We start from the raw sequence: 25,673 nt of genomic DNA, 5'->3' as shown, positions 1-25,673 counted from the left end.
TGTGTTTCAATACTTTATTTATAAAAACTGAAATTTAATCTCATATATTTCATATGCTAAAGTACAGCTTCCTGTGACACCCATCATAAACTGAAATGGCATAAAGCGAAGAGTACACCCTCTTCCCAAAAACTCACATTATGCCACTTTGCTTTTACCAAAGACCTGCTTTAATATGGTAACAGTTTTCGTAAAAGCAAAAATCTTTGGTTTTCACTCAGCTAGTGAAAACAGGTACTAATGTAGGTCTCCTATAAAAGCCAAGAGGCATAAGTGGACTTTCAGAACGTAAAGGATACCGATATTATCCTCTTAACTTTTTTCAGCCATTTAAAAATGTAAAAGCCATACTTAGTTTGCAGGCCATAGAAAAACAGTCGGGGGACCAGATTTGGCCTATGGGAGGGAGTCTGCCAGCCCCTGCTCCTGATTAACCAGTTCATGGGCTTTGGAAGCTTTCTGGGGGCAGGGGAACTGAAATACAGGTTCATGATGCAGAAGAGGAAACTTCTAAGTATAATTTTTAAAAAGGACATTTAAAGCTGTCATTCACTTATTAACACTAAGCTTGACTATGGGCAAGGCACTTTTGGAATCACACACCGTGGGAATCAAAGATGGAGAAGTCCTAGTCCCTGCTCTCAAGGAATGAACGCTTCTTCACAGCCTAGATACTGAAAGTCTTCCTTCAAAACACAATATATCCAATCCATCCAATTTTGCAGCACATACAGGCATATTCATGTAAGGGGCAGGTAGCTGCTCTGGTGACCCCACCTACAGCCTACGCCAAACCTAGTTATCCTGACCACCCTGCTTCCTCCTGTCTTCGATTTTACTACCAGTTCTTTTCCTCTCCCCCAAATTACTCTGTTTTGCATGATCATTGGGGATATCGTGATGTACTAAAAGAACAAGACAACTGGCCCCAACTTTAAAAAATGACCATAAAGTAGCCTTCAGTGATACCATGTCCCTTTTAATAGATAATGTTAGTGACGCCTATGGTTTTTCATTTCAATCCAGGTAGAAACCTGTCCCTAAGAACAGGTTAAACAGATTTATTTTGGGGCAAAAAAAAAAAGACCTAAGAAAAGATTTTTTTCACAGCAAATGTTTTCAAGTATTTTATCCAAAAGAACACAAAACAAACCACGGACAAAATACAGTGCTCTGGTATATACCTCAGTTGGTTCTAAAGATTGTGCATCTGAAATAATACAACAGAAACCTAGTATCTCAATGTATCAGAACAAGTGAAAAGTAGAGAGCAAAAAAATAACATAGCTGATTGTTAAAGAAAAAACAAAAGGTTTTTTGTAAAAAATAAATAATATTAATATCATTATAGTATATAGTATATATTACAATACTAAAGAAAATAAAACCTGACAATAAATTATTATTATTGATTTTCTGAAACACTAGATGGCATTCATCTCTTAAGCATTTCCCTTGCAAAAATCAAAAAGTATAAAGTAGTATTCCCTATGTTTAATTTCATCTCATCAGAACAGGCATGATTAACAGTTTCAGCAAAATCCAATGAAAAGTCCACTTGACCCAACCTGTGTGGCTCAATGGTTGAGTGCTGACCTATGAACCAGGAGGTCACAGTTCAATTCCCGGCCCGGGTCGTGTGGGGCATGCAGGAGGTGGCCAATCGATGATTCTCTTTCATCATTGATATTTCTATCTCTCTGTCCTTCCTCTCTGAAATCAATAAAAATATATTAAAAACAAAAGTCCACTTGACACCAGTTATATCAAATTGGAGGGAAGGACAGAGACTCAACAAAGCAATTAACAATGAGTTCAGAGGAACGTGAGGTCAGCAAGATGAAGGGCTAGGCAGTTCCAATGCTTATCTTCCCACAAAAACAATAAACTACAAACCAACAAGGGCAAGGGATGGGGAAAATGGGATGACGTAGGACAAAGGGTACAGACTTTCAGTTATAAAAAGAATAAATTCTCAGGATCTAATGTACAATAAGGTAACAATGGTTAATTAAACAGTATTATATCCTTGAGAGTTGCCGAGACCTTAGAAATTCTTACCACCAAAAAAAATAAAAATAAAAATAAGAGGTGATACATGTGTTAACTATTTTGATCTTGGTAATCCTTTTACAATGGGTATCAAATGATCACATTTACACTTTAAATATATACAATTATATTTGTCCAATATTTCTGCATAAAGTCTAGAAAAATGAATTAGGACTATAAAGCATCACCAGATAAAATATTTGGTTGAGCCAAGGGATATTGAGAGCTTATAATGTTGAGGTCTTAACAATAAATATAAAATGAGCTTCTTGGTACTTGGGTACTTAGCAAAAAGAAAAATCAGCAAAGAAATTGGCAGCTTGACTTAAAAAGAAACAAAAAAGGAGGTCAAGGTAGTATTTCTTTGTCATTCTCAGATTTCCCACTTGCAGCTTCAGCTATTGATGAGCAACTCTGGAAGCTGGTGAAAGGTAATTCCAGTTTTGCCATGGCCATGAATTTGAATTCTATGGTAATGTGGTTAATGTGGCAAAATCACCCAAGGAGTATGTCAAATGGATTTCCTAGCATCCACATTTCAATAGTGATTTGCTATTCTCTGCCATGGCACAGTAGCTCAGCAAGTATTTGAAGGAAATTCTTTAAAACTTTCAGTAATATCATATGGTATATTATATGGTGGTATTTGTTATTCAAAAATCTCAGCATATATTCACTTCACCTCCAGAGTTTACTGTAAAAACCTAAAACTTCTAGATGTTTCACTATACTCCACATCAGTTTGTCTAAGGGCATCATATACCCCTGTGCCTTCTATTGTCCACCTGTTATTCTCTATTATGCTGATTCTACAACTACTGCCCAAGGGCAGAAATTCATTCTTTTAAGTAAGTACCCTACAGCACTGTGTATATTTTCATACCAAGAAAAATACCTACTTTTATCCTATCCATCAGGGTTGAAAAACCTCTATAAAACTCATTTGATTATAACACATAAATCATTAAAATAAAGTAGCATCACAATTATTAAAGAAGAAAAAAGCAATGTCAATGAAAATGCTCCATGGAAAAAAATGCCAATGAAATTGTTCATGAAAGCTATAGGGGAAAATGCAAGTCTGAAAATACGTATTTTTAGCTTCTAAATAAAAAGAGTTTTCCTTTCTCAACTCTGTGAACACATTTTTGTTTTTACAACTAGTTAAAAATTAACTATTCAACATTTAGTGGTCACTATGTAAAATCAGTTTTTAATAATAAAAACATAAAACATGGTAGAAAGCATTACTTGACTTTATTAACCTCACTCACAATGTTGAATACAAATGAAAAATTATGACCCTTAGTTTTAAGTCTACTTCAAAGCATGGTCTCTTAGATTTAAGAATTAGGGCAGTTATATGTCATGAGAAGGAAGGGAATCAAAAAGCCAAGTCGCCAAATCCCACTGATTTATCTGTGTATTATAAAGTCTGAGGTATAGCCCTGATATTCCTTTAAATGGTATTTTCTTCTGACTTGCCATTGTCATCAGTGCTGAATTTTTAACCAGACCCTTTAACCTATCACAAGTCTTACAATTATAAATTGAAAACAAACACAGACAAGTATGTGTACCAAGTACTTTATGAAATTCACCACAGTTGAACTTCACATATAAACTTCAAAAATCAATAGGATTATAATATTCTTAGAAACTAAAAGCTATATAAGGTCCACCTTCCAATATTTTCTGCAATTAAGAAATAATTTGATCTAGTGATGTTAATGTAGAAATACATTATATATTTTAACTCAGTAAGAGATGACAATCAAAGGGAAACTCAATAAACCTTTTCATTTAAAACCAAAAGAAACACATCTTAGACACCTTAAACTATAAAATTCAGTTCTAAAGGAACTGTTACTGCGTAACAATTACTGCTTATATAAAAGTGCTGGTGACAAATAATTCAATATGACCTCCACAGAATCTGTTCACGTATATGCATCTATAACTGTAAATAAGATTTTATATCTAAGGTGCTTAAATTTTGCACTGCAAGACTAGTTCAATAAGTATTCATCTGCTACCCCTTTGTAGCAACTCCAGTTATAGTGAATGATCCATGGGCAAAAGGCAAAAATGCTGTTATTTTCTAGAATGTGGCATTTGTGGAGGTGGAGCGCCCTCTATTGGTAATGAGGAAGACACACTCATTAACTGTCCTGCATGCATTTTTTCATTAATTCGGAGTTCGCATCCATCCTGAAGCATTCGAACTGCTATTCGGGCAATATTCTTGGAGTCATCAAGGCCACTGTGTGGCCGCCCATCATAATCCATTCCTAGTTTTTCAAGCATTATTGTCAGTTTGGTTTGGCCTCTAGGAACCTGAAAAATAAACAAACAATAAATAATTCTTTATTATTCTAACAGTAACTATGAAGTAAAAAAATAAGAAAGAAAATTAATAGTAATAGCTAAATAAAGTTAAGCAAAGGGCAAATACTCCTGGTTAAAGTAAATTAATAATACAAATCTCCATGGCTCTAGTATTTTGGATGAAAATATATATCAACAGGTGAAATCCTCAAGACATCTAAAAAGTTTACAGTTTTATAATTTAACAAATCATTTATAAAAGGAAATGTGTTGATCTTCTAAACTGAAGCTCTACCATTTTAACCCAAACTAATTCTTTTTCACATGGTATTTTTCTGTAATGTATTATTTTACTTGAATGACTCCTTAGACAGAGATACCAAACATATCTGGCTCAGTTGGTTGGAACATCATCCCGAGCACCAAAGGGTCTCAGGTTCGATTCCTAGTCAGGGCACATACCCAGGCTGTGGGTTAAATCCCGGGTCAGGGCATGTATGGGAAGCAACTGATCAATGTTTCCCTCTCACATTAATGTTTGTTTCTCTTTCTCCCTCTCCCTTCTTCTCTCTCTAAAGTCAATAGAAAACATATCCTTGGTGAGAATTTTTTTAAAAAGAATGAAAGACAATGCCATATATTTTTCAGCCTATTTAAATACCCGCTCCATTTAGATCAGTGGTCGGCAAACTGCGGCTCGGCAAACCACGGCTCGCGAGCCACATGCGGCTCTTTGGCCCCTTGAGTGTGGCTCTTCCACAAAATACCCGCTCTTCCACAAAATACTGACTTCTGCGCATGAGCCACGAAGTTTCAATCACACTGTACGCACGCGCCCTCACGTGGTATTTTGTGGAAGAGCCACACTCACGGGGCCAAAGAGCCGCATGTGGCTCCCGAAGCCGTGGTTTGCCGACCACGGATTTATATAAATATGGAGGGTCTTAAGAGGTAGCTGTCAGATTTCTTAATCTGTGTGATAGCTGCACAATATCTATGCTTTTCTGTATTTGTTTTATTTTTTAATAAAAATGTTTAAAAAGTGAAAAAAAAAAAATCACACACACTCCTTAAATTTCACTTTTGAGAATCACTATACATCAATTGGTTGCCTCCTGCACAGGCCAGGGAGGAGCCTGCAACTGATGTACATGCCTTTGACCAGAATTGAACCCAAGGTCCTTGGTCCGCAGGCTGACACTCTATCCACTGAGCCAAACAGGCTGGGGTAGAATTACCTTTTAAATGTATGGTAATACCAGATGCTGGCAAAAACGTGAAACAATTATCAATTCATATATTCTTCAGGTGAGAAGTGCAAATTGATGTAACTCCTTTGGAAAACTGTTTGCATAATCTAGTAATGCCAATGATACACATGTCCTATACCCAAGCAATTCCACTCCTAGGTTTATAGCCTAGAGAAATGAGTACACAAAAACACAAGAAGACATACACAAGAATGTTCCTAGCACTACTGTTCATAAAAGCCTCAAACCAAAACCCAAATGGCCAGCCAAAGTACACCAGATAAACTGGTATATTCACACAATGGGATTCTCAATAAAATAAATGTGCTACAGCCAAATACACAACATGGAAAATCTCAACCATAATGTTGAGGGAAAAGCAAAATAAACAAAACAGTCAGTATGGTGCTAATTATATCATGTTCAAAAATAGGCAAAACCTAACTTTATGATATAAAGATAAACATATACATATTAAGGCTGTACACAAAAGCAAGAAAATGATTCCTATTACAAGTATGGATTAGGGGAGCTCTGGGAGGAAGGGGGGATGAATAAGTGGACATTACAAGGGATTTCACTTTAAACAACCTGTCAAACTCCACTTTTCTGTATTCATAGTTCTCAGTTTTAAGAAATGTTAAAACCACACTCCAAAAACATTTTAAAACAAACAACTTTTCTCATGAACCTACTTTAGGATGTGCTTCACCAAAATGAAGTAGTAAAAGAAGAAAGATGAGAGAGATGATAGAGAAGAAAAGGAAATCTCCTAGATGACTTTAGAAGCCTGAACAACAAATAGTTCAGATCAGAACAGGATTAAAGGCTCCAGGAAGTTATTCCCCAAAGGAAAGACAAAAAAAACAGACTACAGATGCTGAGAAGTGATTTACCGTTTCAATGGAAAGGAACAGGATAAGAAAACTAAAGTTGATTATTAAATCTGAGGAAAAGCTATGAACACAATCCATCATCATCTATAACAGTAAAAGTATAATATGCTAATTAGATGAGATGTCCTTCCAGATGTCCTTCCGGACAACCTTCCAGACGAAGCCGGAGCTGTGGGGGAAGCCTGGGTCCCAGGTGCCAGAGGGAAACCGGTGCCAGCAGCTGGGGGAAGGAAGGCCTACTCTTGCATGAATTTCGTGCATCAGGCCTCTAGTAGGAATATAAACACTGAATAATGATTCAATTGTAGAGATAATGTAACTATATCAGAAAGATGCAGGGAGAAGGACATGCAAAACAGTGGCTTTTCAAGAGAGCTAAATCTTCATCTTCCATTGCAGGAGCTTAATAGATACCTCAAACTGAAATTCAAGAAACAGTATAAACACATACTTTAGAAATATTAAGGTCAGTATTAGAAGAAATAGCTTTAAAAAGTTGAAAGTGTTTGTCTCAGGAGAACAGAAACCAGTACTGATAAGGGCCATGGTGGAAAACTGCCAACTGTTAACAGCTTTGCAATATTATATTTTAAAATTTTTCATTTAATAAATGTTTTACATGTATTCAATTTGATAAAATTAAAATTCAGTGGTGATTAACTGTTCCACAAACAATCCACATACTGAATACCCCAACAGTTTCAAACCTGTTATTGACGATCATGTTAACCCACTTACACAACAGTTTAAAAGAAAAAACAGCTTCTCTTTCTAAACTCATATGAACATAACTAATTTGGAATCTGAAAAGTAACAACTAATTATATGGCCTTTTCCTGTGAAAAGCACCTAGTGAATCATAACTTAATGTGCATGCAAAACATAATAAACTTGGGAGGAGGAGAAAATGGCGGAGGCTTAGACGGACGTGTTGGTGCTTCGTCCCGGACCAGATAGGGGCGAGCAGCTGAAACGGGTAACAATCAGCCCGATCAAGCTGGGGAGGTTCAGCTGAGAGACAGTCTGCAGCCAGGAAAGACAGAAAACTCCTAAAAAATGCGGATGGTTAGAGATTGAGGCTGAAACCTCCCTCTGGGCGCCAGCGCAGCGGCGAGACCGCGCCATCTCAGGCAGCGTTTACCGGCATCCAGAGATCGGCTACTAACCCGGAGGCAACGATTCGCAAATAGCGCGACTGCAAGAGCCAAGGGGAGACCTGCACCCCTCCACGGAAAGGTTAGACTTACCTCAAAGGTGCGGTTCGCAGTTCAGGTTGGAGCGAGGAACGCGCGCGCAGGCGCAGGGGGAAATCTGCGTCCGCCAAAATCCGCGCTCTCCAAAATCCGTGCCTATAGAGGCCAGCGTGTCTCGCAAGGGGGGAGGGCTCCCGCAGGGCTGCTGCCAGAAGGTAACACTATAAATGAGCCCATAGTTGGACTGGATGCAAAAGGGCTGCCTCAGAGTTTCCCTGATAGCCGGCTACTTGTTGCTGCCAGGGGCTTGAGCGCGCGCAGACACTCCTCGCGGTTCTGGAGGGTGGAACCCTGCGAGTTCGAACAGCTTCCCAGGCTCTAGTTTGCACACTTCCTCTTACTTCTGTGAGTTTGATTGTTGAGCCCAGTGCATGTGAGTGCCCAGTTGGGGTCACTAGCAGAGCTTGTAGGGGAAGATTGTTTTTGGGGAGCCTGGGAAACAGAGCTGGGAGTGGCGCCGGGGGAACCACCTCTGGGCGGAGCTGGTTCAGGTACAATAGAGAACTGGTCGGAGAGAACTTATAGCCTCGGAGGTCAACCCAGACACACTGCCACCCAGAGGCAGAGCCACGAACTGACTCCTCTGTAAATACAGATAAGGCAATAAGGACTGTGGCTTGCAACAAGGAGGAACAGTGTATCAGAGGGAAAGTCAACATTCTCCTGAATTCCGGGCGTTCCAATAAGAAGAGTAGAAGATCTGAAGCACCTGCATTAATGCACATTTTTATTTTTATTTTTTTAAATTACTTTTTCTCCTTTTAACTAAGAAAACATTTTTTTTTTCATTTTTCTTTTTCTCCATCACCCGATTTTGCCCTTTCAGCTACTACATTTTTATTTTTAACTAGTATTATTACCGCTACCACTTTACCAGTTTTTAAAGTGTCATCTTATCTTGTCTTTATTTTATTTTGGGACTAATGTTCTCCATTCTATTTTCATCGTTCCTTTAGCAACATTTTTCTCTACCTCAATTTGCCTCTGTGCTAAACAATCTTCCCCACTTTTTCCCTTTTGCTGTCCTGTTTCTCTTACCCTACTCCAGCTTTAGATGTTCCCTATTCTTTTTACCCTCTGTCAAAATTTAACCCTGCTTAAATATCCTATGTCCAATCCCCTGTTCTAAATCCTTATACACCTTTCCCTTATCTTCCTTCACTATCCATTTTTTTTTCTCTCTCTTCTTCTTCTTTTCTCTCTCTATTGTTTTATCGTTGTTTGCCTGATTGACGAGTATATTGTTTTTATTTTTTTTTCTTTTTTTTTTCTTTTTTTGATTGTTTGTGAGGTTAGACTGCTTATTCTTTTTATTTTCCTGCCCCTCCCTCTCCCCCCCCCCGCCCCGGTTATTTCTGCGCTTCTCTGTCCCCTTGCGTCGCTTGATATTATTGGTTGTTTGTAGTTTCTATTCATCTCCAGGAATCTGTTGCTGCAATTTGTTGGTATTAGTGGCGGACCTATAGGAGTTTTCTCCTCACATAAATAGTCTCTCCCTCTTTTACACTTCACTCTCTTTTCTCTCTTACTTTTTTTCTTCTTTCTTTTTTTTTTTTCTTTTTTTTTTCTTCTTTTTTTCCTCCTCTTTTTCCCCTCCCTTTTCCAATCTCATTTTTGCACTCCTTTTTCTCTTTCTTTCTTTTTTCTCTTCTACCTTTTTCTCTTCTTTCCCCCTTATCTCCCAACTCTCTTAGCTCGGGTGGCCACCTTTATTTGGGGTTAGTAATATCGTAAATACAATAGTGTTCAGTGCCTGGTACGTTGTGCCTTGTTGTGTTGTATTTTGTGCCTCTAAATCAACGCAACAGATTCAAGCAACAGCGGCCTCCTGGTCACCACACGCTCTGCCTGGGGAACAGTTGCTGCGTCTGAAGCCTCCCTCCACCAGCCAGAAGAGCCACCACAACTGTGAACAGCACCCATCAGAGGCCCTGCTATCAACAGAGGAGCCGCTGCTACCACAACCGCCCAAGGAGCAACCACAGACCGAGGAGCCACTGCCACCCAGGGAGCAGCCACTGCCACCCAGGGTCCAGCCACTGAACGATTCAACAACTAGTAATGTCAGTGAGATCAAACATGGGTAGACAAAGAAACCCCCAAAGGAAAGAAAAGGAGGACTCGCCAGAAAAGCAGCTAAGTGAGACAGAGATATGCAACATGACGGAAAAAGAATTCAGAATAAGGTTCCTAGAGTACATGCACCGGATGTTCAAGAAGCAAGAAGAAACAGATGAAAAACTCAACTACGTATGCAAGAAGCTAGATGAAACAGATGAAAAAATCAACAACTTAAGTAAGTCCCAAGAAGAAATGAAGAGCGACATAGCTGCAATAAAAAACACCATTGAAAGTATCAACAGTAGACTGGGAGAAGCGGAGGACCGAATCAGTGAATTAGAGGACAAGGAAGCAAAACACACTCAAACTGTACTGCAAATGGAGAAAAAAATTAAAAGACAGGAGGAGAGCCTAAGGGAACTTTGGGACAACATGAAACGAAGCAACATACGAATAATAGGGGTGCCAGAACAACAGAAAGATGAACATGGATTAGAAAACCTATTCGAAGAAATAATATCAGAAAACTTCCCTGAGGTGGGGAAGAAAAAAGTCACACAAGCCCAGAGAGTCCCAAACAAGGTGAACCCGAAAAGACCCACACCAAGACACATCATAATTACCATGGCAAATGTTCAGGATAAAGAGAGAATCTTACAGGCTGCAAGAGAGAGGCGGAAAGTAACATACAAGGGATCTCCCATTAGATTATCAAATGATTTCTCAACAGAAACACATCAGGCCAGAAAAGAATGGACGGAAATCTACAAAGTGATGCAAAGCAAAGGACTGAATCCAAGAATACTCTATCCAGCAAGGCTATCATTCAAAATTGAAGGGGAAATAAGAAGCTTCACAGACAAAAAAGGGCTAAGGGAGTTTATCACCACCAAGCCAGCCATGCAAGAAATGCTAAAGGGACTGGTGTAAAAGAAGAAATATCAAGCTCAGAAAGAAAACAGCCACACACACACACAAAAAAGAAATGGCTACAAACAAGTACCTTTCAATAATAACTTTAAATGTAAATGGACTAAATGCTCCAAATAAAAGACATCGAGTGGCTGAATGGATAAAAAAACATGACCCATACATCTGCTGTCTACAAGAGACCCACCTCATTGGAAAGGACTCACACAGACTGAAAGTGAAGGGATGGAAAAATATCTTTCACGCAAATGGAAAGGAAAAGAAAGCTGGGGTAGCAATACTTATATCTGACAAAATACATCTCAAAGTGAAGGCCATAACCAGAGATAAGGAAGGCCACTTCATAATACTAAAGGGATCAATACAACAAGAAGATATAACCCTGGTAAACATATATGCACCCAATGCAGGAGCACCCACATACATAAGAAAACTTCTGGAAGATATCAGGGGAGATATCGACAATAACACAATCATAGTAGGGGACTTTAATACACCACTGACATCACTGGATAAATCCGCTAGACAAACAATCAGCAAAGAAACAGCAATCCTAAATGACTCACTAGATCAGATGGACTTAATTGACATCTTCAGAACACTACACCCCACAGCTGCGGAATATACATTCCTCTCAGGTGCTCATGGGACATATTCAAAAATAGACCACATATTGGGTCACAAGCAAAGTCTCCACAAATTCAAGAAGATTGAGATCATAAAAAGCATCTTCGCAGACCACGATGGCATAATGTTAGAAATAAACTACAATAAAAACAACCCAAAATACTCAAACACTTGGAAGCTGAATAGCATGTTATTAAATATTGATTGGGTTACCGATGACATCAAAGAAGAAATTAAAAACATCCTGGACACTAATGACAATGAAAACACAACAATCCAAAACCTCTGGGACACAATGAAAGCAGTCCTGAGAGGGAAGTTTATAGCTCTACAGGCCTATCTCAAAAAACAAGAAAAAATGGTAGTTAATCATCTAACTCTACAACTCAAAGAATTAGAAAGAGAGCAACAAGAAAACCCCAGAGTGAGCAGAAGGAAGGAGATAATACAGATTAGAGCAGAAATCAATGACATAGAGACCAAAAAAACAATACAGAAAATCAATGAAACCAAGAGCTGGTTCTTTGAAAGGATAAACAAGATTGACAAACCCCTCGCCAGGCTCACCAAGAAGCAAAGAGAAAGGTCCCAAATAAACCAAATCAGAAATGATAGAGGCGAAATAACAACAGACCCCACAGAAATACAAATGATTGTTAAACAATACTACGGGCAACTCTACTCCAACAAACTAGACAACCTGGAGGAAATGGACAAATTCCTAGAAAAATACAACATTCCAAAACTCAATCAGGAAGAATCTAAAAACCTCAATAGGCCAATAACTATGGAAGAAATTGAAGCAGTCATCAGAAAGCTTCCAGCAAACAAAAGCCCAGGGCCAGACGGCTTCACAGGGGAGTTCTACCAAACATTCAAGGAAGAACTAAAACCTACCCTCCTCAGACTACTACAAAAAATTCAAGAGGAAGGAACGCTTCCAAGCTCATTCTATGAAGCCAGCATCACCCTAATACCAAAACCAGGTAAAGACATCACAATGAAAGAGAATTACAGGCCAATATCCCTCATGAACATAGATGCCAAAATCCTCAACAAAATCTTAGCAAATCGGATCCAGCAGTACATCAGAAGGATCATACACCATGACTAAGTAGGATTTATCCCAGAGATGCAAGGATGGTACAACATCCATAAATCAATAAATGTGATACATCACATAAACAAATTGAAAGAAAAAAACCACATGGTCATATCAATTGATGCAGAAAAAGCATTCGACAAAATCCAACACCCATTTTTGATAAAAACTCTCAGAAAGGTGGGAATAGAAGGATCATACCTCCACATAATAAAAGCCGTATATGACAGGCCCACAGCCAACATCATACTCAATGGTCAAAAACTAACACCATTTCCCCTAAGAACAGGAACAAGACAGGGATGCCCACTCTCACCACTCCTGTTCAACATAGTACTGGAAGTATTAGCCATTGCAATTAGGCAAGAAGAAGAAATAAAAGGCATCCAAATTGGAAAAGAGGAAGTAAAACTGTCCTTATTTGCAGATGACATGATATTATACATACAAAACCCTAGAGACTCCATCAAAAAGCTACTAGACTTAATACATGAATTTGGCAATGTAGCAGGATACAAAATTAACCCCAAGAAATCTGAGGCATTTCTATACACCAATAGTGAACTTTCAGAAAGGGAGATCAGAAAAACAATCCCATTTACCATCGCACCAAAAAAATTAAGATACCTAGGAATAAACTTAACTAAAGAGGTTAAAGACCTCTACTCAGAAAACTACAGGACGTTGAAAAAAGAGATAGAGGAAGACATAAACAGATGGAAGAACATACCATGTTCTTGGATTGGTAGAATCAACATCATTAAAATGTCCATACTACCCAAAGCAATCTATACATTCAACGCACTTCCCATTAAAATACCAATGGCCTTCTTCAAAGATCTAGAACGAACTCTCCAAAAATTCATCTGGAATAAAAAAAGACCCCGAATAGCTGCAACGATCCTGAGAAAGAACAAAGTAGGTGGGATCTCAATGCCAGATATCAAGCTGTATTACAAAGCCACTGTTCTCAAAACTGCCTGGTACTGGCACAAGAACAGACATATAGACCAGTGGAATAGAATAGAGAGTCCAGAAATTAGCCCGAACCAATATGCTCAATTAATTTTTGACAAAGGAGGCATGAACATACAATGGAGCCAAGATAGTCTCTTCAATAAATGGTGTTGGGAAAATTGGACAGATATATGCAAGAAAATGAAACTAGACCACCAACTTACACCATACACAAGAATAAACTCAAAATGGATAAAGGACTTAAATGTACGACAGGAAACCATAAAAATTCTAGAAGAATACAAAGGCAACAAAATCTCAGACTTATGCCAAAACAATTTCTTCACTGACACAGCTCCTAGGGCAGTTGAAACTAAAGAGAAACTGAACAAATGGGACTACATCAAAATAAAAAGCTTCTGCACAGCAAAAGAAACCATCAACAAAACAACAAGAAAACCCACCTCGTGGGAAAACATATTTGCCAACGTCATATCTGATAAGGGCTTAATCTCCAAAATTTATAGGGAACTCATACAACTTAACAAAAAGAAGATAAACAATCCAATCAAAAAATGGGCAAAGGATCTAAATAGACACCTTTCAAAAGAGGACATTCAGAAAGCCAAGAGACATATGAAAACATGCTCAAAGTCACTAATCATCCGAGAGATGCAAATCAAAACAACAATGAGGTACCATCTCACACCTGTCAGAATGGCCATCATCAACAAATCAACAAACGACAAGTGCTGGAGAGGATGTGGAGAAAAAGGAACACTTGTGCACTGCTGGTGGGAATGCAGACTGGTGCAGCCACTATGGAAGGCAGTATGGAGGTTCCTCAAAAAATTGGAAATGGAACTCCCATTTGACCCTGTGATCCCACTTCTAGGAATATATCCCAAGAAACCAGAAACACCAATCAGAAAGGATATATGCACCCAGATGTTCATAGCAGCACAATTCACCATAGCTAAGATCTGGAAACAGCCTAAGTGCCCATCAGTAGATGAATGGATTAGAAAACTGTGGCACATCTACACGATGGAATACTATGCTGCTGTTAAAAAGAAGGAACTCCTACCATTTGCAACATCATGGATGGAACTGGAGAGCATTATGCTAAGTGAAACAAGCCAGTCAATGAAGGAAAAATACCACATGATCTCACTCATTCATGGATAATAAAGACCATTACAAACTTTTGAACAATAATAGATACAGAGGCAGAGCTGCCTCAAACTGATTGTCAAACTGCAGTGGGAAGGCCAGAGAGAGTTGGGGGGCAGGAGGGAGGGGAGTAAGAGATCAACCGAAGGACTTGTATGCATGCATATAAGCATAACTAATGGACATAAGACACTGGGGGGTAAGGGAGGGTAGGGGTTTGTCAAGGGCGGGGGGGAATAAAGGACTCTTATGTAATACCCTTTGTAATACTTTAAGCGAAAAAAAAAAAAAACATAATAAACTTATCAACAGCTTAAAAATATAATCAAAATATAGAAATTGTTACCTTGTAAAAGTTTCCATATGACTTTCGAATATTGATCCACTTTTTAGCAAAAGGAGGATATTTGAGCCTGCTGAGCCGGCACTGAATGTTCAGGAACTTACTCATGTCCCACGAACTTGTAAATCAAAAATAGGAAATAAATGGATAAAATAAATGCTATACTATTTTTACAAATGAGTATTTTAACTCATTCTGTTTTTTATTTACACGACACCTTTCTTTCTTATACTTACACATAACATAGAGCTTAGGAAATTAAAATCTCCTCTTCTAAAATACTAATTCAAAAATAAACTAACAAAAAATAGCTGGGTATATCAAATTATTTTCACAATCTATTAGAGTTATCTTGATTATTTTTATGGTTCTGATTATCTAGGCAAACCTCTATCTTGTTGAATATTTTTTCATAATTCTAAAATAATTCTGCTAAGCTTACTTTTAGTGTCAGGTTTATCATATTGGGAAGTTTTGTGAGGGTATATTTTGAAATACAACAAAAACAAATGAACAAAATACCTGAAAGACATAAAAGGAGCTGGTATTAGGTAGTTAGAATACAATTTGGTCTGTTACAGTATGTTCCTAAAATACTAATCAACCTGTGTAATTAAATAGGAGAATATGGACAGTATAATGCGGAAACTGTGTTGGTTTAATACGTGGGTTTTACTAGCCAGAGGGAGTCAGAATGATAGCAGTCAAACTTATAAACTTTCAGCAGAAAAAACAAAAAAACAACTCTCAACTCAGCTACTGTACCAGCAACAGGAGTACTTTCAAATGTATTATAAGAAAATTAAAAATAAGTGCCTGTCCCAGAATCCCATTGCTTCCATGCGTAATATCCTCTCATGGAACTTCAGTAAAGTCCCCACCTACGGAGATGCTTGCCTGGCTGTCCAAATTACGTCTGGAGTTATCAATTACTGCCTTTATTAGTGCTCTGGTTAATTGCACAGGTTATGAATGGTCTGTCCCAGAATGTGAGGTTTTTACAGAATCGCACACACTGTGTCACAACAAAAACATCTGTATACTTGAACAGGAACACTGATCATTCGTGTTTGAAATCAATGAGATTTCTAAAGAGGTCCATCAACATTTTCCCATGCATTGTTAAAACATCATTACAATGTGATTAAAAGCAATGCTCTTTCCTTGTTGTATGTAAGGGTCTTTAAACCCTTTATGTAGGTGACATCACAGCTGTAGTGTACAATCTGTCCACAGTTTGAAACAGAAGTTGTTTAGAACTTCCTTCTTGAACCTGAATAGCATTATGGGAGGAGCTGCCTTGGCACAGCTTCTTTTGATGTTCCTCATTTCCCAGTTAATCTTTCATTTCACAAATGCCTTTGGAGCATACATGTTTAACTCAACACTACAGTAAGCGCTATATGAAAGACCACCAAGTAGCCAAAGTCCCTGCTCTGAGAGGATTTTTAATCTCTTTGCAAACATAAGTCTTATGTACACAAAGTTTAGATATCAGAATATTTAGTCAGATGTTAATATGAATGGTACACATCAGAGAGGTTTTTATATGATTTCAAGAAAAAAAGAATCAATGTCAATTGGAGTGTCTGGAGTAAACATGTGGTAGGCTTTGAATAATAACAAAGAAGCGGTAAAGGAAGAGAGCCTTCCAGCAGAGAGAAAAGCGTAAGTACATAGAAAAGGATAAACCATGTGATCCATGGGCCAGCCTAACTAAAGTAAAAAAGAATGGCAGGTACCTTAGCTACACAGGGAGGGCAACATTAGATAAGAGATCCTTGAACGCAAGACTGAAGAGTTGGACTTTTCTGAGCAAGAAAGTGTCCTTATGTGAAACAGTTTTAGTTTCACATATTAATATGTATCTTTTTCTAGCCTTCCAGTCCTGGATTAGACTGTTTTTCATTGCTTTCAATGATAACAAAAGGAAAAATATTGTCTCCTTTAGTTAAGAACATTCTTATGGTTATTCTAAAAGTTAAATAAGGACATCCTTAATCTTAAAAAGTAGATAAAAGTATTATAAATTTTCCTACTTACCCATCTGTTAATATGCAATACTTATACTTTGTTCCTAATTCCTTCAATTTCATCCAGTCAATTACTTTTTTCAGTACCTGAGGGAAGGTATCAGCTCTGTCTACCTGATCCTGAGGATATAAAAGTAAAATACACAAAAATCAGAGTAGCAACAGGTAGTCATACAAAATACCCAGACACAAACACTGGAGGGAAAGGAACAGAACGAGAGTCTTATCTATGATGTTTTAAATTCTTCATGATTTCCTTGGCTGAGATACACCTAACATTTCATTTTTAAGATACTTAGAAATTGTTTCTAGCCAAGTATTAGGGACTACTTTCAAGTGAAGCACATAATCCTCCCAAAATTAAGACTTAAGATCATCCTCAATGGTTCTCTTTTTGTAGGCCTCAACCTAGCAGCTTACCAATTCTCTGGAGTAGAGAAAAGGGAAATCTCTTCTCGCTGAAAGCCATAGCCCTCTACACTAATTTATCTCGAAGCTCACATCTTTCTACCACATACTACATACTGATCTTCCTAAAATGTAAATCTTACCCATCACATCACTTTCATACTTAAAATCCTCCAAACACTCTCCAAGGCTTTCAGAATAAAAAGACACACAAGACTCTTCATAACATGGCATGTCTCAGCTACCACTTTAGGTTTATGTGGGAGCATATGCCTGTGAACATCATGAACTACTTACAATCCTGCTGTTACACCTAAAATGCCCATTCTTTTCCACCTACTGACCTATCATGACTCAGCCCAAGTTCACCAACGTGAGCAAGTTTCTCCCAGGACAACCCCTCTGTCACAGGAAGCCCTTTTCTTAGATGCCTAAGATACCCTGATGAAACACTAACTTACTTGTCAGCCTTCCTAACCATATTGTGACCATTAGTTTCTTCTTTGTGTCCTCCTGAATATAGATTGTTAATTGAACTGAGAGACTGACTTGACCATCTTTGTAGCCCTAGTACCTTGGCAAATAGTATAGTAGGCTCTCAAATATTTGTTGAGTGAGTGAATGAATGAATAAATAAAGGAGCTAAATAAATGAACAAAGGGCCTACCACATTAGAATACAACCAGAAATCAGAGACTAAAAAAATTAACTATACTGTATATAAAGTCAGGTTGATAACAGATATATTTTTAAACTTTAGCTCCAAGTTCAGCACAGTAACACTTATTTTACTAACACTGCAAACAAATGAATCTTTAGATTCATCATTACAACTCCTTCAAAGGAAAAGTTGAGAAAAATTTTAGATACAGAATTTGCTTTTCTATTTCTTAAACATTACAATATGAAAAATCTTTACCAAGCAAAGTACCTATTAACTTAAACTATGAAATAAATCGCTAATTTCAAAACAATTTTCAAACTCCTGAAAAAGGAACATAGAATTATAACCTGAGTAATTCCAGTTAAATTGATGCAGAAATCAGAAAGCTGGGTGTTAACCTCTGGTCTCACATACTGCTGAAACGTATCTTCCTATAAGGAAAGGACAGCAAGTTAATGTCTTTTTATGACTTAAGATACGTGACACATGATACATAACAAATACAACCACATAAGATTATAACTATAGGTGCTTATGGCATAGAACTTCTAGTTTTAACAATTTAAGGGTACTTCCCTGTTCCCAAAGCACTCTGATTTTCCCCCTCATAATCCATTTCAATTAAGGCAGCACTGATAAATTCTCCAGAAATACTGATTTTTTATTTTAAAAATTATGTTTCAGTTTTAAAATTTTTACAATAAAGCAAGTGCCTGCAAGCAAGCCAGCAAACTGAAGTTTAAATAAACATTTTCCAGAGAAACATGATGTAGATAATTTTGTTTTTAGTATTTTGAAACTGTCACACTATTAAATGCAACCTCTAATTCAAGATACTAAAAGCTTTTAAAATTATAATTCCTTTAAATACCAGTCTTCAGTTAAAATAAATTACCTCCAGATTACTGCTAACTCATTTACTCAATAGTCATTATACTAAGATTCCATTAAACTGAACTCAGAAGTCAAAATTTGACTCTATGATATCTTATAGTGTTGGGAGTAACTTTTGAGTAGATGAAATGTTATGATATATTATCTCTCAGATTTTACAAGGTGAACAGTATTATTATGGAGAATTCCTGCTGACTTCCTGAACTAGTAACACGGATAACTAGTATCTAAAGCACATACATATTCACATGGCTAAGAAGCCTAGGTTATGAGAGTTGTTTCCCCCATGAACTTATCACCAGAAAGATGGGCAGTTCTAAGTTGAAAGGTGATTTCTGTAAATTATCATTTTCAGAGATCAGAGGATACATTAGCCTATAGCAGTGGTTCTCAACCCTGACTGCATATTAACTGAGCTTTAAAAATTATTGACGTCAGGGACCCCAGCATAGAACAACTAATCCAGAATCTCTGGGATAAGGGCCAGGCATCAGCACTTTTTTTCACAACCCAGGAGATTCTGAAGTCTAGCCAGATATGTGTTCTAAGCAAACAGAAAAAACACTATAATTTTAGCTACTGGAAAAAGAGAAAGCAGACTCTAAAATATTTTATTATAGCTTTTCTATTAATCAAGCTGATACAAAGCACACAGCGAGAGCAAAAGGCCCACTTAGAATTCTAATTCTAGCTGAAACAGCAATTGAGATCCTTTGCCTTACTAACCAATCCCAGAATAGTTACTGCTAAAAGTAAAATTAAAATATAACAATTCACTTACTATTTCTAAGGTACCAGTATTCAGTAAAACAACAGGAAATTCAATTATTTCATGTATGAACTCGGGTGGGTTACCCTCTTCACAAGTGGCTTCAAAGTCAATGATACAAATGTAGTCGTAGTAACTGTCAGCACAATTGTCCTCTTTCAACATCAGCTTCTGCTTCTTATAATAGTTTTTCAGCCTCTTCTTTAGTACATCCTTTACTCCTCTAGGGAAAATAATAAAATTAACTCTTAGGTGAATTTCATGGTCAAGAATCTGAACTCTTACCTGATGTCACTGGATTGAACACCTACAGTGACAGCATAATTTAGTAAATGTTAACTAAAATATATGTAAAGAAAACAAGACTCAAAGCTCATTTAGCAAAGAACAAATTAAAATATTATGTTTAATACAGCATCAATATTTTCTTTTGCAAATACCTTTTCATTTTGTAGTATTTTTTCTTCAATATATTCTAGTACTTCGAACGGTAAGCCTTGCCAGCATACACCACCTACATAGCCATATTGTTTTAAGATTAAGATGACATACATGACACAAAAACTGAAAATAATATTGACTTATTCTACTAGCCAAATATAAATTTCGGAGTATAAAAATTCAAGTAAATTGAACATATTGTGCTATCTCTTTCTTTTGGTTTTTGCACATTAAACAACTAAAAAAATCCATATGAATATGAAAACATATGTGCCTAGTATATAAACCTGAATATCTGTTAGTTAATTAACTAGAAAAACTAATTCAGAAGGCACCTTAGGCCCTGGCAGGGTAGTTCAGTCGGGAGCAGCATCCCCATTCGCCTAGGGCAGTGATGGCGAACCTATGACACCTCTGACACGCGAACTCATTTTTTTGGTTGATTTTTCTTTGTTAAATGGCATTTAAATATATAAAATAAATATCAAAAATATTAGTCTTTTTTTACTATGGTTGCAAATACCAAAAATTTTCTGTATGTGACACGACACCAGAGTTAAGTTAGGGTTTTTCAAAATGCTGACACGCCAAGCTCAAAAGGTTCGCCATCACTGGCCTAGGTCACGGTTCAATCTCCAGTCAGAGCACATACAAGACTTAACCAATGAATGCTATTTATGTTCCACTTATTTATAGTGGAACAACAAATCAATATTTCTCTCTCAAAATCAATACATTAAAAAAAAAGATACCCTAGAGCAGTCATAGGTTCGCCATCACTGCCCTAGAGTGACCTGTGTCCAGAAAAACATTGTGATACTCAGTAAGTTCTTAATTAGATGTAGCTTTCTTAATTTACCATGGATAGAATATGATTTAGTAGATTTCAGTATTACAGGTATTTTTAAAATACATGTTCCACAAATGGGGGGTGGGAAATGCTTGTTCTAAATAGATAACAATGGCTGGTAATGGTGGTCTCCCACATTCTTCAAACAGTATGTATTTCTTCAAAAAAATTAAGAGTAACAATCAGTGCTCAGACTTCCCTCAGTACCTATTGGTTGAGTCCTATAAATGGCTTGCAAATGCATAATGGCAGTAAAAAAGAGATCTTATTAATTAATGTGTTAGGACAAGTAAGGTATTTTGGTCATATCAGCAATTAGTGACTACTAAAAAAAATGTTTTTAACTTTTGTTTTCCTTTCTAAACTACCACTGAAAAGCAACCCTGCCCATGAAAATATTGATAATTAACCAGTTAGTTGTTTTAAAACGAAATACCTTAATATATTTATTTATTGGCTAACTGACTGCCCCACCCTCAAAGATGGCGGCGCCCACAGCCAATAAGGAGGGAATATGCTAATTGACTGCCACACCCTCAAAGATGGCAGCGCCCACAGCCTCAAGATGGTGGCGCCCAGTCTCCTCATCTCCGAGCACCTGCCTCCGGAGTCCCCCAGTCCCCCTGCCCCCCAGCAACCCAGGTGGCCTGAGGTGCAGGCAAGCCTCGGATGGTGGCTGCCCAGCCGCCCAGGGCCGCCGGAGGCTCAGGTAACCAGGGCCAGCCGAGGCTTGCGCTGCCGGCAGTGGGAGCAGCAGAGGTGCGATGGGGGTGTTGCTTTCCCCTGATCGCCGGGTCGCCTCCCGCCCCTGAGGGCTCCCGGACTGTGATAGGGGCAGGCCGGACCCCCCTCCTCCAGTGCATGAATTTTCTACTCTATATATATATATATAAAAGGCTAATATGCAAAGTGTCCCGTCAGAAGTTCAACAGGGAGACCGGGAGTTCGATCGCTCGCTATGACGTGCGCTGACCACCAGGGGGCGGTGCAGTACGAAGGAAGGCCCCAGCCAGCAGCCAGGGAAGGAAAGCCCCAGCCAGCAGCCAGAAGGCCCTGATTGGCCCTGATAGCCGGTCAGGCCTAGGACCCTACCTGTGCACGAATTTCATGCACTAGGCCTCTAGTAATACATATGGACAAAAGAAATTATTCAATCTCATTATAAAATATTATCCAGTGACCAAATGAGCAACTGAAAGAACTTAAAACATACTTGGTATATTAAGATAGATATTCCTATACACTACTGGTAGGCTGTCAAAATATTCAGACCTCGACTCCCCAGTCCTAGTCAATCACCTAAAAGGCTGACAGAAAAAAAAAGAGTTGCACACAAAGATTCAAGTACAGACAAGAATATAAATTACAGTTGTTACTTGAATTTTTAATAATGGCTATTTCTTTATGGTAAGATTATTTTTAACCTTTTTCAGTGTTTTTAAGATTTTCTAGGATGAGCATGTACTATATTTATAATTTTATTTACCTGGTTTCAAGCTTGAATTCTGAAAGTTTAGCTCTGAGTTCTTCCTTACTCATTCTATTAATGCAACCATTTGTAATAGCAATCTCTTTGTAAACTGGGTCACTGAAATCACTTGAATTGGAGGTAATGAACTTAGATCCTTTTGTTTCTTGGCCATCATACCTACATCGTTGCTTTTTCTACCAAAAAAAGAAAAAGATATAGTTTAAAATTAGTACAAGCATCTTAAAGATTCAAACATCGGAGGATGGGGTCTCTGTGCTCCATGTTCAATGAAACATGCCTGTTGCAATCACTGGAAGGAAGGCAGGATAGGAAGAGATGTGTTTCCAATACAATTGAGACTGTTCTCTCCTGAGTCAATAAGTTCCTTATAAACAATGAAGCTAAGTAAGAAGAGCACTGATGTTGAGAGTACAGAGCCACAGCTGACCATTTACTAGCAGCATGACCTTAGGTAGTTACTAATTAACCTCTGATTATCCATTTCCTTATCAATAAAACAAAGTATAATAACAATTGTCTCAAATGGTATTTGGTATTGGTAATGGTAAATAGTATTTAGGCAAGATTATTATAAGGAACAAATAAGATTATGTGTATCAGGCTCCTAATACCATACCCACCTTGGCTATTAATAAGTGGTAATTTTACTATTACTACCACAGATTATAGAACAGACCTTCTCACTAACAATATTCTAAAATTTAAAAACTAGTTTTTAAATGACTCATTACATTATGCATGTATAAAGCAATGACTTCCTGAGAATTTTTTCATCTGACTTCATTTCACAATGCTAACAGAAATTGCCCAATATAAAAACAACACAGACTAGAAATCTAATTCAAAATTTCCTAGTACCCAAGGCAAAAAAGAAAATGTATTCAGCTTCAAGCAGACAATTTCCAAAAGTCACATGTAACAGTTATTCAGGATAACTATATTATGATGTTAAAAACCTTTCTTCTTTTCTTAAAAAAATTTTTTTTGTGTTTTTTTTTTGCCTGGCCAGCATGGCTCAGTGGTTGAGTGTCAGACCTAGGAATCAGGAGGTTGCTGTTTGATTTCTGGTCAGAGCACATGCCGGTTGCCAGCTTGATCCCCAATGCGGGGCATGTAGGAGGCAGCCGATCAATGATTCTCTCTCTTCATTGATGTTTCTATCTAATCTCTCCCTCTCCCTTCCTTCTGAAATCAATAAAAATATGTTAAAAACAAAACTGCATCCAGACACTAAAAAAACACCTTAAACTAGTGAATTTAACTGGACTAATACTCTTTCAAAGGAAGAGTTCTGATGGAATTTAAACCTACTTGTTAAAAATATAAAAATGCAACACTCGTCTACAAATACAATTGATATTAGGAATAATGGAAATTTACTTAGCTAACTTCCAACAAAAAAAAAAAACCTCTGCTTGAGAATAAAAAAAAAAACAACCCACATCATCATATTAAGAGTATCCAACAATAGATCTGTAACAAATATGACAGTCACTGAAACCAATCTGGAACACAGACCCAGGCCTTACGTCACCATAGCTCCAAGTTTCAAGACTGAAATATCATGAAGTATATTCAATTCTACTTCTTACTAAAATAAACTTTAAAAATTATTCTTAAACTGACTTACATGATGAAGTTGTTGGCAGTGCCACAGACTGAAGAGGGAAATAAGGTGAAAGAAGAATGGGTCTCTAGAGAGAAGGCCCCTGGAAGACCTTCTTCAAAGTGACAGGTAAAGGAGAACAAGATCACTGTGCAAAACCCCCCGGAAGAGCATGCGGGGCATAGGCAGCCCTTGAAGGCCAGGCGGCCAGGCGCCTGGGAGCAAAAGGGAAGAACAGTGTGCGGAAGCAGTTACTATGGACACAGGAACCAAGCCTGCGGGGCCACAAACTGAAGACGAAGGAGGGGAGCAACCCGGTTATTTAAAAAGATCATTCCAGCTGCAACTTGCAGAATTAGCTGCAGGATGGAAGCAGCACTAGCGAGGAAGCCTCTTGCAAGTAGAGCATTCCCTCCAGGAGGCACTCAACATGAATTTGTTAGTAACAGAAAATGACGAATTTTAGTATTAGATCGTTTTACAATCCGCAGCGCTGGTCAAAGTAACTAGATTCATTCAAGAAGATGAATAACGAAGCTCCTAAGTCCGTTTTTACAATTGTGCCACTGTAACTACCAGTGAACCGTCGCAATCATTAAGAAAATTGGTCATGTGTATGTCTATGTGAGATAGTAATAAATGGACAAAAATGAAGGACGAAGCCCTCGCAGACACCAAAGGCTGGAAGGAAGGAGGAGATGGGCCTAAAGGTCCCCAGTGACATACGCACAGTGTGATTTTTAGAGAAACGCACAGCTGCCAATTACCGATACGGCCGGGGAGAACGACTACAGCAACAGTGTGCACTGCACGTTCAGGTGGGAATTCCCACCCAACTTCTCAAGCCCCGGGTCACGTGCTTCCCTCCTGGCCTGTTCACTCCCACCCAGAAGGCAATTCGGACCGGCGAGAGCTCTAGGACAACCACCCTGAGGAAAGGCCCCCCGAGCCGGGACAGAAAAGGCGTCCGGGCTGCGGCCAGAGGGCGCGCAGGCTGCGGACCCCGCGGAACACCCAGGAAGAAAGGGGCGCGCGGGCGTCCGGGGCGGCGGGCGCGGCGGGCTGCTCACCTCGGGATGCCGGAGCTGCGGCTCCTCCCCGGACTCGGACCGCGGCGACTCCTGCCGCGCGGGAGCCACGGCCTTGCCGCCAGGCTGTAGGCGCTGATCATCCTCCATGCCGGGTGTCACGTAAGAAGAGGGCTGTGGAGACCGACACTCGCTCACTCTCACGCCGCCAGACTCGAAGACCTCGCCTCTCTACGTGGAAAAACTACCGGCTGCTGTTCCCGCGGCGGCGGCCACACAAACTCGAGCAGACACCTCCCACTTCCGGGAGCGTGCGGCGTCTACACGCCGCGCAGGCGCAGTGAGCCGGCGCGCACGGAACGCCAGCGTCCGGGCCGACGCGGGCGGGAGGAAGGCGGAAGGAGGCGCTCGCGGGTGAAAAACCGGCTTTCCCGCCCCTACGCGGAGGCGGGCTCTTATTGAAGTTACTCCGGGGTCTAGACCCCAGTCAGAGGACACCACAGAGAAAATGACCCC

General features: G+C 38.7%; 1 protein-coding gene across 4 annotated transcripts; it reads right to left on the bottom strand.

The window, feature by feature from the left end:
• Positions 1-1,394: 1,394 nt before the first annotated feature.
• On the bottom strand, positions 1,395-25,433 carry ERI1 (exoribonuclease 1). Of its 4 annotated transcripts, none has more exons than XM_070408320.1 (7): positions 25,200-25,433; positions 22,518-22,696; positions 19,753-19,963; positions 18,425-18,508; positions 17,016-17,125; positions 14,976-15,090; positions 1,395-4,389 (listed from the first exon to the last, which is right to left on the bottom strand). In XM_070408320.1, exons 1-7 carry the CDS (start codon positions 25,305-25,307, stop codon positions 4,147-4,149), a joined length of 1,050 nt encoding a protein of 349 aa, XP_070264421.1. In that variant the 5' UTR covers positions 25,308-25,433; the 3' UTR covers positions 1,395-4,146. The 4 variants fall into 4 exon arrangements, with proteins under 4 accessions (XP_070264421.1, XP_070264422.1, XP_070264423.1 ...); XM_070408321.1 differs by lacking the exon at positions 25,200-25,433 and adding an exon at positions 20,181-20,254 and having other exon boundaries at positions 22,518-22,572; XM_070408322.1 differs by lacking the exons at positions 22,518-22,696; positions 25,200-25,433 and adding exons at positions 20,181-20,254; positions 22,245-22,333.
• Positions 25,434-25,673: the final 240 nt, after the last annotated feature.

The sequence above is a fragment of the Myotis yumanensis genome, unplaced genomic scaffold (assembly GCF_028538775.1).
Source record: "Myotis yumanensis isolate MYYU_CA2020_CCGP unplaced genomic scaffold, mMyoYum1.0.hap1 SCAF_3, whole genome shotgun sequence".
Classification (NCBI taxonomy): Eukaryota; Metazoa; Chordata; class Mammalia; order Chiroptera; family Vespertilionidae; genus Myotis; species Myotis yumanensis.
This window is presented reverse-complemented; position numbering and strand designations above follow the sequence as displayed.

What these genes read in the sequence shown, in the direction of transcription:
- ERI1 (XM_070408320.1), bottom strand. Translation starts at nt 25,307, where the DNA reads ATGGAGGATGATCAGCGCCTACAGCCTGGCGGCAAGGCCGTGGCTCCC. An exon ending in ATTTAACTGGAATTACTCAG is followed by an intron (nt 17,126 to 18,424) that starts GTTATAATTCTA and finishes TTATATCCTCAG; the next exon opens with GATCAGGTAGACAGAGCTGA. An exon ending in TATTGCATATTAACAGATGG is followed by an intron (nt 15,091 to 17,015) that starts GTAAGTAGGAAA and finishes TTGATTTACAAG; the next exon opens with TTCGTGGGACATGAGTAAGT.